This window comes from Meles meles, chromosome 19, assembly GCF_922984935.1.
Source record: "Meles meles chromosome 19, mMelMel3.1 paternal haplotype, whole genome shotgun sequence".
Classification (NCBI taxonomy): Eukaryota; Metazoa; Chordata; class Mammalia; order Carnivora; family Mustelidae; genus Meles; species Meles meles.
Genome location: NC_060084.1, coordinates 41,786,120 through 41,800,329, shown reverse-complemented (window position 1 = coordinate 41,800,329; position 14,210 = coordinate 41,786,120). Strand labels below are relative to the sequence as shown.

The 14,210-nt window shown below is 39.9% G+C and overlaps 1 protein-coding gene across 1 annotated transcript in view; it reads right to left on the bottom strand.

Annotated features, from left to right (window-relative positions):
* UBA2 (ubiquitin like modifier activating enzyme 2) overlaps positions 1 to 10,957 on the bottom strand; it is a 40,135-nt gene extending 29,178 nt beyond the window's left edge. Inside the window, exons 1-6 of the mRNA XM_045988101.1 lie at positions 10,749 to 10,957; positions 8,595 to 8,678; positions 7,321 to 7,391; positions 5,660 to 5,724; positions 4,014 to 4,114; positions 2,255 to 2,376 (exon numbers count right to left, since the gene is read on the bottom strand). Coding sequence (XP_045844057.1) covers positions 2,255 to 2,376; positions 4,014 to 4,114; positions 5,660 to 5,724; positions 7,321 to 7,391; positions 8,595 to 8,678; positions 10,749 to 10,886 — 581 coding nt within the window. The 5' untranslated portion in view covers positions 10,887 to 10,957. The remainder of the gene's footprint in view (positions 1 to 2,254; positions 2,377 to 4,013; positions 4,115 to 5,659; positions 5,725 to 7,320; positions 7,392 to 8,594; positions 8,679 to 10,748) is intronic.
* Positions 10,958 to 14,210: the final 3,253 nt, after the last annotated feature.

Here is a 14,210-nt window from a genome sequence, read left to right as displayed (position 1 = left end):
TGAGAGGGGGAAGCAGGCTCTCCACTAAGCAGAGCCTGATGCGGGGATAGATCCCAGGACCGAGACCATGACCTGAGCTGAGCACAGAGGCTTAACCCACTGAGCCACACAGGTGCCCTACAAAGTGTATTTTTTATGAAATTTCATTGTTATACCATTGTATGTGTACTTTTCTGAGTGCATGTACATTATATCTTAATCAAAAAATAAAGAAAACCAATGTTTGTTGCAGGTTTTTAAATATCTTTTGCCAGGTTGATAAAATGTTCCTATTTTATTAAGAATTTTTGGGACATCTTGGTGGCACAATTAGTTGGGTGTCTGCCTTCGGCTTGGGTCCTGATCCCAGGGTCCTGGGATCAAGTCCCACATCCAGCTCCTTGCTCTGTGGGGATCCTGCTTTTCCCTCCCTTTGTCACTATCCCTGCTTGTGCTCTCTCTCGCCAGCAATTAAAAAAAAAAAGAAGAATTTTTGTCATGAGGGGTGCCTGGGTGGCTCAATCGGTTATATGTCCGACTCTTGATTTCCACTCAGGGTCATAATCTCAGAGTCATGAGACTGAGCCACTCGGGCTCTGAAAAACCATGGGGAATCTGTTTCTCTCCTTTTACCCCTCTGCTCCTTCCCACATTCTAACAGGGCTAAGCATGCACATGTGTGCTCTCTCAAATAAATAAATTATTTTTAAAAAATTTTTAAAAAAGTCTTGAAATTCTCCTTTTATCCCGTAACGGCCTTAAGTGGTTCGTGATAAGAGACACAACAGCACCAAAAGAAGTACAACCTAAGACGTATTCAGGTTTTAAAAAATGTCTCCAGGACAATTTACTTAACATTATAATGATACAGTACTTGCAAGTTTAGTAGAAATCACCAGTAAATTCACATGGTACATGATTCAGAATTTAAACCACTTATTAAATTCCCCTAAGATATAGTACTATTCAGGCTTTCTTACTTCTTTTTAAGTCAGGTTTTTTTCCCCCCCAAAATGAATTTACCCAGAAGCGTCTGGGTGACACAGTCAGTTAAGGATCCAACTCTTGAGTTTCAATTCAGGTTGTGATTTCATGAGTCATGAGATCAGCCCCTTATCTAGCTCTGCATTACAGCACAGAGTCTGCTTGAGATTCTCTCCCTCTCCCTGTATTCTCTCTAAAATAAAGTAAATATAAAAAGAATTTATCCAGATCATTAAAAATTTCTGTATACAGGAACCATCTTTTTATTATCATCCTTTTGTTCTTTACTATCATTTAAATCTGTGCTGAGATTACATTCCCCATTTAGTTATTTCTCTCTCCTTTTCATGACTGAACTCAACGAAGTACTTTTTTCTTCTTATCTCATTACATCCTTCCCATTTATTTCCTGAGTTTATCCTCTTTCTATTTAAGTTGGGTCCTTAGCTTGTTAATGCCCATCTTTCTTCATGTGTGTAAGCCTACAACTTTTCTTCCAACTGCCACATTCCATGCATCCAAGTTTCACATGCAATATTTTCATTATCATTACAAAGTATTTTTAACTTTCATGATTTACTTTTTAACCAATGAATTACTTCTAAGTATGTTTTTATAGTTCCAAATGCACAGATTTGAATTCACTTAGTTATATGTCTATCTCCAGTATCAGGCTTCCTAAATCTAAGTAGTCCATGGAATATAACAGACATGTATACAATGCTGGCAGACTTGAGCCCAAGAAATATTACAAGATGGGCGCCTGGGTGGCTCAGTGGGTTAAGCCTCTGCCCGAGGCTAAGGTCATGGGATCGTGGTCTGCATTGGGCTCTCTGCTCAGCAAGGAACCTGCTTCCCTGTGTCTCTCTCTGCCTGCCTCTCTCCCTATTATTTCTTTGTCAAATAAATAAATAAATCTTTAAAAAAATATATTACAAGAAAGTTAACGGAAAGTCTCTTTGCCATATTTAAAAAAATATTCCTCGGGGCGCCTGGTGGCTCAGTGGGTTGCGCCTCTGCCTTCAGCTCAGGTCATGATCTCAGGGTCCTGGGATCGAGCCCCGCCTCGGGCTCTCTGCTCAGCAGGGAGCCTGCCTCCCTGCCCTTCTCTGCCTGCCTCTCTGCCTACTTGTGATCTCTCTCTCTGTCAAATAAATAAATAAAATCTTTTTTTAAATAAATAAAATAAAAAATATTGCTTCTAAGTATACTCTAAGATATATAAATGAAAATGACCTCATTTCCCATCATGAGTACTGAAAAAAACACCAGGAAATATATACACTCTTACTTGAACAAATACTTTGCCCAAACGATGCAATGAATAGGTTCAGAAGGTGTGTTACGAATTGTACAGCCAGGAAAAGTTCTTTGGGTAGGTTTGGGATGACATTCATAACACTCAGTTACACCCTGCAAAGTCAGAATACGAGAGAAGTATTTATCCCATGATGGTGGTTTCTCAACATTATAAAATAATATCATCATAAATATTCATTCTCCTACATTCTAACTGTCAAGGAAATTTTATAATATCAGTGACTCCAAAATCCTTACATTATAAACAAGGAACTATAACAAAAGTGAACTCAATCTATCACACTGACAGCTAATTCTAAGCCAGGATTCCTGACTCCTGGCCCAGTAAACAACACTTACAACAAGCCAAAAACAAAAAACAAAACCAAACCACACTGCACGTGAGTATCAAATACAAGAAGTTTACCTTATAATCACACTAAACAAAAGAAAAACTACTAGATAAACAACAGCTTTCTAACCAATTCTCTCAAAGGTGTGGACCCCAGTTATTTAATTATCATTCATAGTCTTACCTTATAATCCCCTAAAAATTAAGAAAACTAAAAGTAGTAATTTCAAGAACCACCTAGATACACAGAAAAATCCTAGATATTACCAAACAAAATACTCTTCATTTTGTTGAGCTAGGGTTACATTTTAATTTGCAACATAAGAAATCCTTGAGGCACCTAAGAAAATTTTTCAAAACCATCAAATGAACATTCCTCATTTCAGCAATTCTTAACCTCAGTCTTAATACATGCTAGTACCTTAGGATCAGGTTAACGAATGTCTTTCTAATAATGGCTAAAGAACCAAAACCTGCCAATTGTTTTAATATAAATGGCAGGAGATCCAGGATTTTCTCCACAATACCATTTCTGGTGTCCTTTCAGTAAACCTTCTTGGGGGCAGCCATCCCTCAAATCACAGTGAAAAAGAAAACTACTGCTGTGACCTATGAACAGACTCTGCAGGACTCCACTGATCTAACTGAATTTAATACACATATTTGTAACAGTCTTTATAAAAGGATACTAAATAATCTTCCAAGAGTACTATTTATCAGCTAAAACAAAAGCAGCAGAGCCACAATTTCCAACATGGGTAAACTGCCAAATAACGGACAAAAGTCGCAAATTTTAAGTGGAGTTTAATTCGACTTTTGGTTTCAAAACCTGCAAAATGACTCTTCAAATGTATCTGGTTTAATTTCCTGAAGAACCAAAAGAATAAAGATCACAATGCTGAATATTATGAAACTGGGTTATGAGTCCACAGGTCCTCATTTGCTCTATTATTCTCTAGTTTCTTCTAACCACTTAAAGTATTTCACAACTACACCAAAAATTTTCAAAGTATTCTTCAGGTCTATTAAGTCCATACTTTAGATAATAAGTAGCGTTGCAAAAGGCTGTTTTATCATCCATCAACTACAGCATGACATGTAGTCTCATCGCTATAAAGAATTTAAAAAGGCAATGTTATTATGCTTACCATTCTAGTAATTTTAATATATAAGCTATAGAAGCCAAGTAGCACAGAGTTAAAAACAAAAATAAAAAAACACTATATTCTTTGTATTACCTTTATAGTATCTAAGTTTTATCAGAGCATAAAAATCCCCACATTTTGGATGCTGACCAGACCGTATCATATAAATTCGAAGTTTATGTCTTCCCTCCTTAAGGTCCCAAATAAATATCTGGGAAGTAAAAAAAAAAAAAACAAAAAAAAACTTACTTTACCTTTTTGATGGTAGTTACTTGCCCAAGGTAACCAGCAGTTCCACTCTCAATAAGAGGTACATCAGCTGCCAGACACATCCTATTAACATGGTTGCGGGCAGCTGGAAGAAAAATACTAGTTAGCAGGCGTTTATGGTGGGGGGGGGGGATCAGTTACTTCAATTAGGATAACATTTACCCAAACTATTTTTTTAAATTTGTTATGCAATTTTCTTATAGCTATGACCAGAGTAATAAAACTGTTACCCTTAAGAGACATTCACTAGCAACATTCCAAACATAAGGAATTTATAACACAAATTTACTCTATTGATGTGCCTACTCTATTAATCTTGGTTACAACATTGTTTCGATGTGTTCTGAGTCCTTACTATTATTCTAATAAAATATCAGGTAACAGGGGTGCCTGGGTGGCTCAGTGGGTTAAAGCCTCTGCCTTCAGCTCAGTTCATGATCCCAGGGTCCTGGGATCGAGCCCCGCATCAGGCTCTCTGCTCAGCAGGGAGCTTGCTTCCCTTCCTCTCTCTGCCTGCCTCTTTGCCTACCTGTGATCTCTGTCTGTCAAATAAATAAATAAAATCTTAAAAAAAAAAAATATCAGGTAACACATGGAAGTGGATGGAGAATGTGGAATATCAACTTTGAACTGTTAAGGCAGTTTAAGGCAAGGGAAATAAAGAGTCTAGTTAAAAGTCATTCTGGGGCGCCTGGGTAGCTCAGCCGGTTGAGTACCCGACTCTTGACTTTGGCTCAGGTGATCTCAGCCTCGTGTGAGTAGACTCTTTGGGCTCCATGCTCAGCGCAGGGACGCTTGAGATTTTCTCTTTCTCTGGCCCTCCCCCCTCATTCATGTGCACTCTCTCAAATAAATAAAATCTTACCCAAAAAAAGTAATTCTGACCATTTCTCATGCTACTTTGTGTTTTTTTGGTATTTCTGGCTCAAAATGGTTACAAACCACCCCACAAATGTTTTACATGTAGCACAATGACTGGCTATAAAACACTTGACTAAAGAAACATTACCTCCTATTGTGGAAAGCTTTAAATGGTCTAAAATATGTACATCTAAACAGAATCCAGTCTGTTCTCTTATAGTACCACCTATACCTAAAATCAGGATCCACGGCATCTATACTAACTTTGACATCCTCTTGCCCCAGTCTTAAAACAGTGGTTTTACAGCCTTGATCACACTTTAGAATCATGTGGGAAACTGAAAAAATGTGATGATCAGGCGCCATTCTGAGAGTCTGACTTAACTGGTCTTGAGATGAGATGAGATGTAAGATACAGGCACTGATATTTCTTAGATCTCCATGTAAACGAAGGAAGTCACACTGTGCTTAAGTGATGGGATACTCTGAAACAAGCACACACCCACATACCATATGTAGTCACCCTCTTTAGCGATTTTAACAACTTCTATGTTCACACGTTTTGATGGAACAGCCGCGTATATGATAGCTAAATTCCTGCCTGAAACCAGTTCTAGTTAGAATTACAATCAACTGGCAAATTTTAAACCTAACCTTATTTCCCTCTAGATGTAACTCATAAGGAATACTTTAAACACTAAAAGTGGAAATGGCCTTATTGGGGGGGAAGGGGAATACTTAGGAATTAAATGTATTAAAATAATCTCACCTCTGTTATCTAAAGCATTCATAACCAATATAAATTGTCGAAAAAATTCCACATTATAGTCAGGGCTACAAAACAAAACAAAACAAGTGTCACCAAAACAACTGGCCTTACACCTGATCTTCACAGCAGAATACAGGGTCCTAAAAAGTATATTAAAATAACAGTGCAAAAATAATTGATGTTAGGGGTCTGTATCATATAATAGGTTTGACTTCTTCAAAACTCTATAGCAGATTTCAAAGAAATCATTTCCCCTTAATCCCTGTGACTAGACATGCTTTTTGCTCAGCAATCTAGGGCCCAAGACCAAGATCTCACACTGGCAGGAAGATGGCATGACTTCACCAGTCCCACCAGGCCTAACCCAGGCAGTCTGGGAATATACAAAAAACACATTCCCAGGATCTGCCTGGCCTCTAGCTTCACCTCACATGGTCAGGATCAGGCAGGGTTCAGGCCTCTAGGGTCCCTGCTTTTAGCAGCACTGGGAAAGCAACACAGGGTAAGGGGGTTATAGAACCACAGGAAGGTTTGCAGAGCAAACATCCAGAAATTTAAAAAACAAACAAACAAACAAACAAACAAAACTGGAGATACAAATTTCTTGGAAAAGTCTAAGACTTTCTCTAACTCCAGACTTTAAACAATAAGTTATTATTTCTAATATCATTTACTTATAAGTTAGAAAACTATAAAGGGTAATTTAGACCCAGGTTTCCTTTGTTTCAACACTTCCAAAATTACATATTTACTCTAGCTTTACTGAGATCAGGGCATATTTATGAACGGTGAAAACTATGGCCCTGTCACAATTCCTAGTCTTATATTACAGAAGTCACAGTCCAAATAAACAAATTATTTTGGGAAGGAACCTTTTAAACTGAAAAAGCCCAGAGCTGAAATCAATCAGAATGAGACCAATATATTTAGAAGTCTGAATCATCACATATAAAGATTTTTCATAGTTTATCTTTATTTAAAGCAAAAATATAAGGCCTTTATAAGTTTCCAAGTAACTTATTTAAAGTATTAAAATATCTTACCTCTTACCTAACTCATTTAAATCACATATATAATCTGTTAATAAAACTCAACTTATTATGTGGGCACAACTACCACATTTTAATTTTTTCAGAAAAATCATTTTTCTTTTCTAAGTTTTTATGTAAATTTCAGTTAGTTAGCATACAGTATAATATTAGTTATGCAGTGATTCAACACTTATATACAACACCTGGTGCTCATCGCAAGTGCCCTCCTTAATCCCCATCACGTATTTTACCCACCCACACTCAAGGAACCTCCCCTCTGATAACCATCAGTTTGTTCTCTATAGTTAGGAGGGGAAAATCATTTTTAAAAAGCAGAAAGATGGGGTGCCTGGGTGGCTCAGTCGTTAAGCGTCTGCCTTTGGCTCAGGCCATGTTCCCAGGGTCCTGGGCATAGAGCCCCACATTGGGTTCCCCTGCTTCTCCCTCTCCCACTTCCTCTGCTTGTGTTTCCTCTCTCCCTGTCTCTCTCTTCCAAATAAGTAAAATCTTAAAAAAAAAAAAAAAGCAGAATGACTTCAAACTCCTGTATCTGGCTAATAAAAATACCTAATGCTCTCAAAGTTTAATTCACAACAAACACAATTTTGCAACATAATAATTAGAACATACTTCATGATGCTGTCATGGTAGGCTATGATATTAGCTTTTGGGTAAAACTGCAGTACACTTTCTTTGGCAACCTGGAAAAACAAACAACACTAAATTATTAATCTACTAAATAGCTACAACATTTCTCTCTGTATTTCAAGTTTATTTATGGCACACAACACTTTCATTTCACCTACTTAATATCCTATTTATATTAAAAACTAAAGAAATATAAAAATGTGACAAAACTTCATTAAGATTAAGATACACACATAATTATAAAATAACAGGAGAGCTGGCCCCTTCCTTTATACACATCTACATGAATGGCAAGCTTCAACAAAAATATAAAATGCAGTAACTAAGTGTGATTCATTCATTCATTCAACATTTACTGAGTATCTTCTATGTGCCAGGATCTGCATGAAGCACTTGGTGAGCCAAAGTGACACTAATCAATGTGGATAAACAAAACTACAAACTATGATAAATCACACCTAGAAAAAGTAGAAGCTATAGGGTGCCTTGCTGGCTCAGTCGGAAGAGCATGCTACTCTTGATCTCACCTCGTGGTTGTGAGTTTGAGCTCTGCACTGGGTGTGGAGATTACTTTTAAATAAGTTAAAAAAAAATTTTTAAAGACAAGAAAAAGCAGAAGTTGTTTTAAGAGGAAGGTCTGACTTAGTCTACAAGGTTTATTCAGATTGTATCCCTAGAGAAGAAGGCCAAAATTTGAAAACTAAAAGGAGAAAAGGGGGGGAGTTTGCCAAAAAGGTTGGGAGAAAAGCAAAGTGAAAAGATGCTTTAGGACCCTGAATCAAGATAGAACATTCAAGGAACTAAAGAAAGGTCAAGGTGGCTAGAACCTCAGGGAAGGCCACCCTTTTAGAAAAAGAGTAACAAGAGCATATAGGCTGTAGCTTCTCTCACCCTCATATATATAGGGCAGTCAACCTCTAGGGAACACTGGAACAATGCTCATCCTAAGAAACAATCAGAAACTTAAATATGAATGGGACACCATTTACAGTATTGGGTAGAGCACATCTATTTATTTCCTCAGCAGACCAAAACAGGAGGGTTTAGTCTTTCATCTTTTACATCTTTATTCTTCACAATCTCTCAAATATTGGGTATATTCTCCTCCTACTGAATATATTGAGAATGTGTGTGTATAGAGTGTATTCTCCCGCCTACTGAAGAGTCCCAATTAATCTGATATCATAAAAAAAAATCCCTCAAAGTGCAGAAATATTAATGAATAAACAGAAACAGCATAAGAAAAATAAAGTTACCTGGGCCTTTGATCTTCCAACATGTTTCTTTTGAAACAAAAACTGCCTGTTGAGGTTGCTGACATCGATAGTATCCAGATCAATCTACAAGTGCATAAACTCCAGATAAACCACAAGTTTTCTGGTATGTTTGAGCAATATCATTATCCTCAGTATCCATAACCCAAAACTTTTGCTATTTGTTACATTAGCAGAAAAAAATGTTTTTCATTTTCAACCAGTAATACCAAAATTATTAAGCTAATAAAAATAATTTAACACATATTTTAAAAAACTTGGGATTTAATTTCAGAGATTAGTTTCTCAAAAATATTTTAGAAAGGGGGCGCCTGGGTGGCTCAGTGGGTTAAGACTCTCTGCCGCTCAGGTCATGATCTCAGGGTCCTGGGATCAAGCCCCAAATTGGGCTCTCAGCCCCGCGGGGAGCCTGCTTCCCCCCTCTGCCTGCCTCCCTCCCTGTCAAATAAATAAAATCTTTAAAAAAATTTTTTTTAGGAAGGACCCATTTTTTGTTGTTGTTTAATCATCCTGAGAAGTATGTCTGGAAATTCCTTAGATGGCATAAAATTATGTGTCTGTTGAAAATACATACATAATTCATTTATCTACCAATCTAATTATTCTTTCAAGTCCATTACATTAGATTCAACTGTGACTTGTTTTTCTTAAAGATACCTGGCAGCGTTACTGAATTTTTGCTACTTTAGTTCAAGTCTTCATCTACATACAACTCCATTTACAATTATTATTACCTAAGGGCCGTTAAAGGAAATGTCTACATGAGGTTTAAAAAGTGTCACATTTTAAGTTTTATCTAATTGCTGCTTTAAAATAAACATAAGGGAAGAAAATAATAATGACTTTCATTCCATTTCAATACACTTATATGATGAGTAATTGAACATTCTAATTGTGAAACATCTTAACAGTTTTGATTATAATTCTGGAAAATATTATGTAACCACCTAAACAGTTTCTATTTGTACTTTCCACATTTATTACAAAAACTGAATCAAATAAAAAAGAGTCAGCATTTATTTTTCAGGTGCCCAATCCACTGTCTCCTCTATCACAAAACTGTTCTTTTAAACATGCAGCAGTAGTTACCAGCTAAGGCACAATCACATCCTGGATCTGCAGTACAGACCTGGATGGGAAGACTAACCTTTTAACAGTCAAAAAAAAAAAAAAAAAAAAAAAAAGTGTGAATTTTCCCCTCTCCTCAGTCACTCATTTATTAGCTCAGTCTGCCACTTCCACTTTTTTTCCATTTCGTGCTTCCATTATGCTTTAAGACAATTTAAACTCACATCCACACTCCAAACATCCTCAATCTCTAAAGTTTAACAGAAATGATTTAAAATTACAGCCACTGTACGTGAGTGCAAAAGTTAAAATCCTCACCGACATCTTTAACGACATGAGTGAGGGTGTCTATGGAGATAACAATGACAGTCACGCAGATCGTACCCACAACAGAGGAGCGCGAGTCCCAAAGGAGTCCTGCCACTTGCTTCGTGACCCAAATAAGTTACTAAAACCCTTCTAAACCTCACTCTTCTTCTCATCTGTTAAAAAAAAGTGGGATGAAAATGGCGTTTGCAACCTTATGGAGATAGCGAAGATTAGATGCGTTAATGCAAGTTAACCGCTCAAAACTGCGCCGGGCTCGGGACAAGCGCTCACGACGTATTGGCTCCTATTACCGCCACCCTCTGCTCTGGACCAGTATTTCTGAGTTAAGGGAGACCGCCGAAATGAAGTCACAACATCCACGAGACTCAAACAATCACGTCCTGCCTCCTACTACAGCTGGGGAACTGCTCTGAAGCGAAAACACACGAGGCCGCTTCCACAGCTCAGAGCCGCCACAAATTGGCGCTGCCAGGGAGGCAGGGGGCGGCCGCGCGGCGCGACGCCCGGAAGACCCCAACCCGCGGCCTCTCTGGCGTCCGGAGCGGACCGGGCGTGCAGCGAGGCCGGCTCAGGCCCCGCCGAGGAGCGCCCTCTCCGCAGGCAGCCACAACCCTGGGTCTTCCCGGCCTGCTGCCGCCTCCCCCGCCCCCTCAACTCTGGTCCCGACCTGCGGAGCCCGAGACCCCGGCCCCGGCAAGACCGCCCGCCATTCAGCCCGCGCGCACGCCTGGCCCTCACCAGGTCGATGTGGGAGAAGCCGGTGAGCACAAGGTTCTTGAGGAGCTCGCAGCCGATGCCGCCTGCGCCCACCACCAGGACCCGGCCCCCGGCCACGGCCTCGGCCAGCTCCCGAGGCAGTCCCCGCGACAGTGCCATGGCGGGACGACCACGAGCAGCGGCGGAGGCGGAGGCGCGAGAACTGAGCCGCGGCCGGAAGCAGGTGGGGGAAGGGCGGCCCAGCTTCCGTTCCTGCGCACTACGGCCGCCAGTTGGCGCCGAGCGGGCGACGCCCGGGACCTGAGTAGTGGACGTTCTGGGCCCGGTGGGGCTTTGCGCGAAGGATCTCGCACACCTCCCGCTCTACTCCAGTCCCGTCGTGTTTTTCACAGACGCGCAGAAGCGCGGTCTGGCTTTAGGAAACCTGAGGGCCACCTTTTAGCCTGGGGTTTGAACTAACGCCTTAGAAGACACACGCCCCAGTATGTAAAGAGCTCTTACAGATTAAGAAGAAAACAAATGTCACCCGAACAACAAATATAGGCCAAGGATGTGAAGAGGCACTCACAGAGAAAATGAACAATATGATCAATAAATATAAAATTTAATCGAAGAAATGTAAAATAGTACTTAAAAATTTTTCACTTATGAAGCCAGCGAAAGAAAAAGTGTCACATTCCCTGTGGTCAAGACATAGGAAATCAAACACTCCTCATAGCTAGAAGTAAGGATTCTAAAGCAAAGCTTTTCTAGAGGGTGCTAAAATAACAGAAGCATATTTTTAAAATTTTATTTGGGCAAAAATTGATTCGAATTGGGCAGCATTCAATCTAGGTGATGAAAATCTCTGAGGAGCTGTTTAAAATGAAAGACTTTCATGGCTAGAAGGGAGAAGCAGCAAGGAAATCATATAGAAGTGTGTTGGTTATTGCAAGGTTACTTTCCTTTAGGGGATTATCAGGTAGATTACCTTTTTAAATGTTTTAATTTAAATTTTAACTTAAAAGTTTAAATACTTATTTAAGTAATCTCTGCACACAACGTGGGGCTCAAACTCACAACCTTGAGATCAAGAGTCGCACACTCTCCTGAATGAGCCAGTCAGGCACCCCTGATCAGGCAATTCCTGACTGACTGGTTTAAGAGTCCATTTCTGGGACAGCCCTAACTGTAATTAAGTCTCTGCTTGGTGACGTGAGGCTTAGCCTAAGCAACTGCATTTTGGGCTTGTCCTTTTTATTTTTTTAAACAAGTGTTAATTTGGAAATAATCAAAAGTTGTATTAATAATATATAACAATATATTAACAATATAATGTTAAAAGATACAAAACTATTTGTATGACTAAATTTTATAAAAACAAAAATATATTAAAAAGCAGGAAGAAAACCACAGTTAATATTTTTGTGTATCTATGTGTGATGAAATTGTGGATAATTTTTCTTTTTTAGGCTTTTCTGTATTTCCAGATGCTCATGCTCCTCAAAGAAAATGCTAATTCTAAAATGAGAAAAAATTATTCCAAATACTAAAAAGAAAGATTATTATGTAGTGTGATAGAGGTGCTTGAAAAAAGAAACAAAAGGCTAAAAATGGAGTCACTTGTGCTAAACCGAGTTAATAGCTAACCTAGCTGCAGTTTCAGCCTTTCCCAGGAGTGGAATTTTGAACCAATCAGTCTGGAATTTCCGGTCTGGACTAGTGATATAATCTGCCGATAAGACCCTTCTAAGCATAGGTAACCTTGCCTGAAATAATCTCTTCTAACTTCCTGTCCCACCATCCTTCGGCTAATAAATACCTCCCATTTTGAACACCTCAGAACTCCTTTCTACCTGCTAGACCGATGTGGTCAGAATCATGAATCGTTGAATAAAGCCAGTTAGATCTTCAAACTCAATCAGTTGAATTTCGTTTTTTAACATGCTAAATATTGCTACAACAGCAATCATATTACAGTATGTAAATGTGTGAAGGTAACATACTGCACACTTTAAATTTACACAATGTTTTATGTCAGATATATTCAGTAAGAAAAAAATTTAAGAGCGAAAAGGTAAAGATAGAAAAACCGAGGAAAATGGTTTTGACATCTGTGGTCTTTCTCATCTGCTTGGTTCACCAACCACACACCAAGCTGGTCGGGTTTCTGAGGAATACTCAGGACGTGCGCTGTCCTGAGGTATGAGTGCAGGAGGTGCCAGAGTGCTCCCTGGTGGGGGGATGAGGTGGGGGGTAAGCACCCCTGCACAGTGGGCTGCTGATGCTCTTTCCCCACCTAGGGCTGACTTTTACACAGACCCCATCCTGGCAGTTAAATCTAAAGGCGGCCTTTTCCAGGATGCTGACTTTAATTATCCCTCTGGACACTCACCCAATCGGAGGCACCTTCCTTGGCTTCTCTCCTGCCTCCCTCCTCTTCCCCTAGGCGGGGCTGGGTTTATTTACCTAATCCTGAGGGCCTTCACTTTTCTTTGTGGATTTGCCCGCATGAGTGTGAATATACAGTGTAAAATGCTTGCCCACCTTAACAAATTCAAATAGGATCCCACTGCAGGAAGTGAAAGCTCAAAGCCCCATTCATACCTAATCCTACTCCTGGGCCCTTGATGGCCTGTGTGTGTGTGTGTGTGTGTGTGCGCGCGTGTTTAGTAATCTCTACGCCCAAGGTGGGTGCAACTCACAACCCCAAGACTCACACACCCAAGTGCACTCCTTTGTCTTTTTTTTTGTTTTTAAGATTTTATTTATTTATCCGACAGACAGAGATCACAAGTAGGCAGAGAGGCAGACAGAGAGAGAGGGGGAAGCAGGCTCCCCGCTGAGCAGAAAGCCCAATGCTGGGCTCAGTCCCAGGACCCCGAGATCATGACCTGAGCCAAAGGCAGAGACTTAACCCACGGAGCCACCCAGGCGCCCTTCCCCTTTGTCTTTCTTGATCTATGTCTCCTACATAACAATATGCAGTTTTTCATTCATTCATTCATGCACTCAATTCTTTCCTTTGTATTTAAGTACTCTCTATACCCTAGGTGGGGCTTGACCTCAAGTTCTTCTGACTGAGCCAGCCAGAGGCCCCTGCAGCTTTACATCTGAAGGGTTTCACACTGGACTTTTCTCATTATCCTGTTTCCCTGACAATATGTTACAACCTTACCTGTCTTTGCCTGATAACTTCCTGTGACTGGTTCCGTGCACCCCACAACATCTATCTTCAGCTGAAGGTGGTATTTGAGGTAATAGTTTGGGCCATTTCAAGTTTTACTCAGTTTTGCTGGGTATCTCCCATCTATACAGGAGGTATACCTCTACTTCTGTTTGTCTCCTGTCAATCTGTCTTTTCTTACGGGGGGGGGGGGTGTCAGCTAAGTATCTAAAGGGTAAAGAGAAAATTGCTCCCCTACATCCCTAAAGCCTCACTGACCAGCAAGTTCGGGTTGTACACAGTCACTTTCCCCCAGGTGCTCCTGGAGGCATGATCAC